At 45.5% G+C, this 2,974-nt stretch overlaps 1 protein-coding gene across 1 annotated transcript in view; it reads right to left on the reverse strand.

Moving 5' to 3' along the window:
* Window positions 1-2,521, reverse strand: part of c1qtnf6b (C1q and TNF related 6b) — a 4,650-nt gene extending 2,129 nt beyond the window's left edge. The window contains exon 1 of the mRNA XM_031878358.1: window positions 2,323-2,521. Within this exon, the coding sequence (XP_031734218.1) occupies window positions 2,323-2,503 (181 nt within the window). The 5' untranslated portion in view covers window positions 2,504-2,521. The remainder of the gene's footprint in view (window positions 1-2,322) is intronic.
* Window positions 2,522-2,974: the final 453 nt, after the last annotated feature.

Consider the following 2,974-nt stretch of genomic DNA (forward strand, 5'->3'; position numbering starts at 1 on the left):
TGTGTGTGTGTGTGTGTGTTTTCTGCCACATCAGCAGCTTCAGTGCCAGGTGAAGCGTCTGTTCCCTTGTTGCACAGCTGCACTACAGTAACGCTGTGAACTGTTTTGTTTTATTGCCTCATCTGTAAAGAAGACGAACAACTTGAGACATAAATACAACTTGTGAGGGTTAAATCCTTTCTCTCCACTTTCCATCCACGTTATAAAGTCCAGTCCAGTTCTCAGTGTGCTGGACCTGAACGTGGTCCAATAGAAAGTTCTGCTTCAGTCGCAAAGACATTCTATAGAGTTCCAATCCATGTGTGTCTACACGCATTCTGAAGTATCGCATGAGGAAACTGTGTGGAAACTCCAAATGCAATAAAACTTCCCTCAATTGACCCCTTGCGAAGTCCCGCCTCTACAACACGGCCTGGCCAATCATAGCGTAGCATAGCTCCATCGACTCTCATCAATGCGTCCGTTTACTCGTCGTGTGATGGAGATAACATTAGCAGAGTACATTAGCACCTTGTTTACTAGCGTTAGCACTTCTATGCTACGCTAGCTACTGAAGGTACACTGAATGTATTTACACTTTTAGCTTCTAACTTTATCTTTTTAAGCTGTTTTCATCCTGAACAAATCTTTTACGCTCGCTTTAAGTGCTGCTTTTGTCTTTGTCGAAAAAGACTTGATGCACTAAATAGATTATGGAAACAGCATCTAGATCACATGAGAGCCTCATGCAGCCTCTTCCTTTAAATGTGTTTGTCTTCGTCTACAGAGAAACATGACACCACTGACATGAAGGCCTCTCTCCATCTTCCTCTCTCAGGTGGTTAGATGGTCACTTCTCCTTCTACTCTGTTTTCTGGCAGATTACATTCGTAGCCTACGGTGCAAACGTCTGTCTGACCGAACGACACTGAAGCCGAGTTCACTGACTCCAAACCAGCTGATGGAATCTACACTTTCCTTATTTTACGACATTCCAAAGGTTAAAATACTTATAATACAAACTTTAAACTGCAGCTTCTAGTGGAGAAGTTGTGGTTCTTCTGCAGCACAAAAATAACTTAATTGCCTAAAACTATGCGTGCCCACTATTTCTGGGTCTGTCGGCGGTTCAGCGCTGGTTCGGGGGTTGATCTCGGGTCAGAACAGACTCGGCATGTTCGGTTATCAAACGACCAGTGGATGAAGTGTGATGACACGTGGTTTGGACCGCTCTGGTTGAGTTGGCCGCTCAGGCTCTGATATTAAACACACATGTTCCTCGCAAAGAGAAGAAATATCCCTCTCCAGCTGTGAGTTCTTGGATATCGTTAATATCCTTGTATTTTCTTAATCCCTTTCCTCTTGTTTTATATCTCTCTGCGTTTCCTCCCTTCAGGCTTAAACACACACACACACACACACACACACACACACACACAAATGCATAAACACAGAATAATCACCTCGTCCACGCTGCCACAGAGTTGCCTGAGTTGAGTCAGTCATGTGTTACAAGTACAAGTCTTATGGAGTCCAAACGTTTCCTCTTATCCTAAGAACTGACCCGGAGGCTCGAGTCAGGTATGATACTCCATCTGACCTCGTGGTTGTTGTTTTATGTGTTTTTGTAGACAGAAGTCAGACTGAAGAAGGCGACTCTCAAACCCTTCCAGGTCTGTTGAAATGTTGCCTTCTTCGGCCCAATAAAACTGTCTCGGAGCTCCGGTGTGTGGACACACAAGTATAAATGTCTTTCTTCCTTCACTTTAGAGCTCGCATGAATTCATTAGTTGATATGGATTTTCTGTGAGAGACACTATGAAAGGCTGTTAACGTTGCTGTTGTTTGGCAGCCTGGTTCCTTCACTAAGTCTTTAAGAAGAGGTTGATTTTATTTCTAAAGTGGTTCCAGGTTGGAGCGTCTCCTTTCCTTTCTGAAGCACCAATGCACGGCTACTCTTCAGCAGCACTGTTCCATTATAACATACATGATTACTCTCCTGGTTACAAAGGCGTGTTGTCAGACAAACATCTGTAGAAGCAGAAGCTGAGATCTGATTGAGGAAACAGATACTTAAGGAAGGATGTTTTTAATGGAAACGTTCGACTGCAGCACTTTCATTGACCCTCGTCTAAGCCCCGCCCCCTCAGAGCTACATGACCATGGAGCCCACACTGTCACTAACTGCACCGCAGGTAAACAAAGTCAGGGACAAAGACTTCCCATGTTCCATCTTGCAAGTATCAAAAGAAGAACTGGAAACAGACAGGAAGCACCGGTAAACTTTAATTCCGTGCTCAGACGCTAACAGAAGCTAACAGGAGCTAATCCGGGCTCTGGTACCTTTGAGGATGGTCATGTTGATGATGGTGCGGACCTCCGGTATCTGATATTGGGCCGTGGCGGCGGGGGTCTCCGGGTGGTCGCAGCACCGCCTGCAGAGCCTGGAGGGAGGTCTGGAGGGGGAGGGGACGCAGCAAGCCAGGGGGAGGAGCAAGAGCAGCCTGAGACACACCGCCGACATGGCTGTCACGAGCTGGCGGTGGAGTGAAACAGAAAGGGGAGAGAGTGGAACAGTTACAGCGTGTACGTACGAAGACACCCGAGACTCTAAAGCACATCACGTAACACTTTGTTCCTAGAATGAAGCTTTTGAGAACTCTCTTCTCCAGAGCAACTTCTGCAAAGTCCAGTAAGCTCAACTTAAAACTACCTCCTGGAGAGAAAAACAAAGCCAACAACTTTTGGGTTAGTCTTGTTGTTTGTTGCATTGTTCACATTCCTGTGGATATCTGGCCATGCGTCAAGATACGTCCAAGACAAAAACAAACGTTTAAATACTGACTTCTGGCAGTCCTTAAGAATCAACAAGCAAAACCGTCTTTCTCTCTTTTTTCCATAAATGTGCAACAATCAAACAAGAGAAATCCAGTGTGCTCTTAAACCGCCATTCTCTCTAGTGTCCACCAGGGGGCGACTCCTCTGGTTGTATAGA

Source organism: Anarrhichthys ocellatus, unplaced genomic scaffold, assembly GCF_004355925.1.
Source record: "Anarrhichthys ocellatus isolate YVR2014 unplaced genomic scaffold, GSC_Weel_1.0 scaffold174, whole genome shotgun sequence".
Classification (NCBI taxonomy): Eukaryota; Metazoa; Chordata; class Actinopteri; order Perciformes; family Anarhichadidae; genus Anarrhichthys; species Anarrhichthys ocellatus.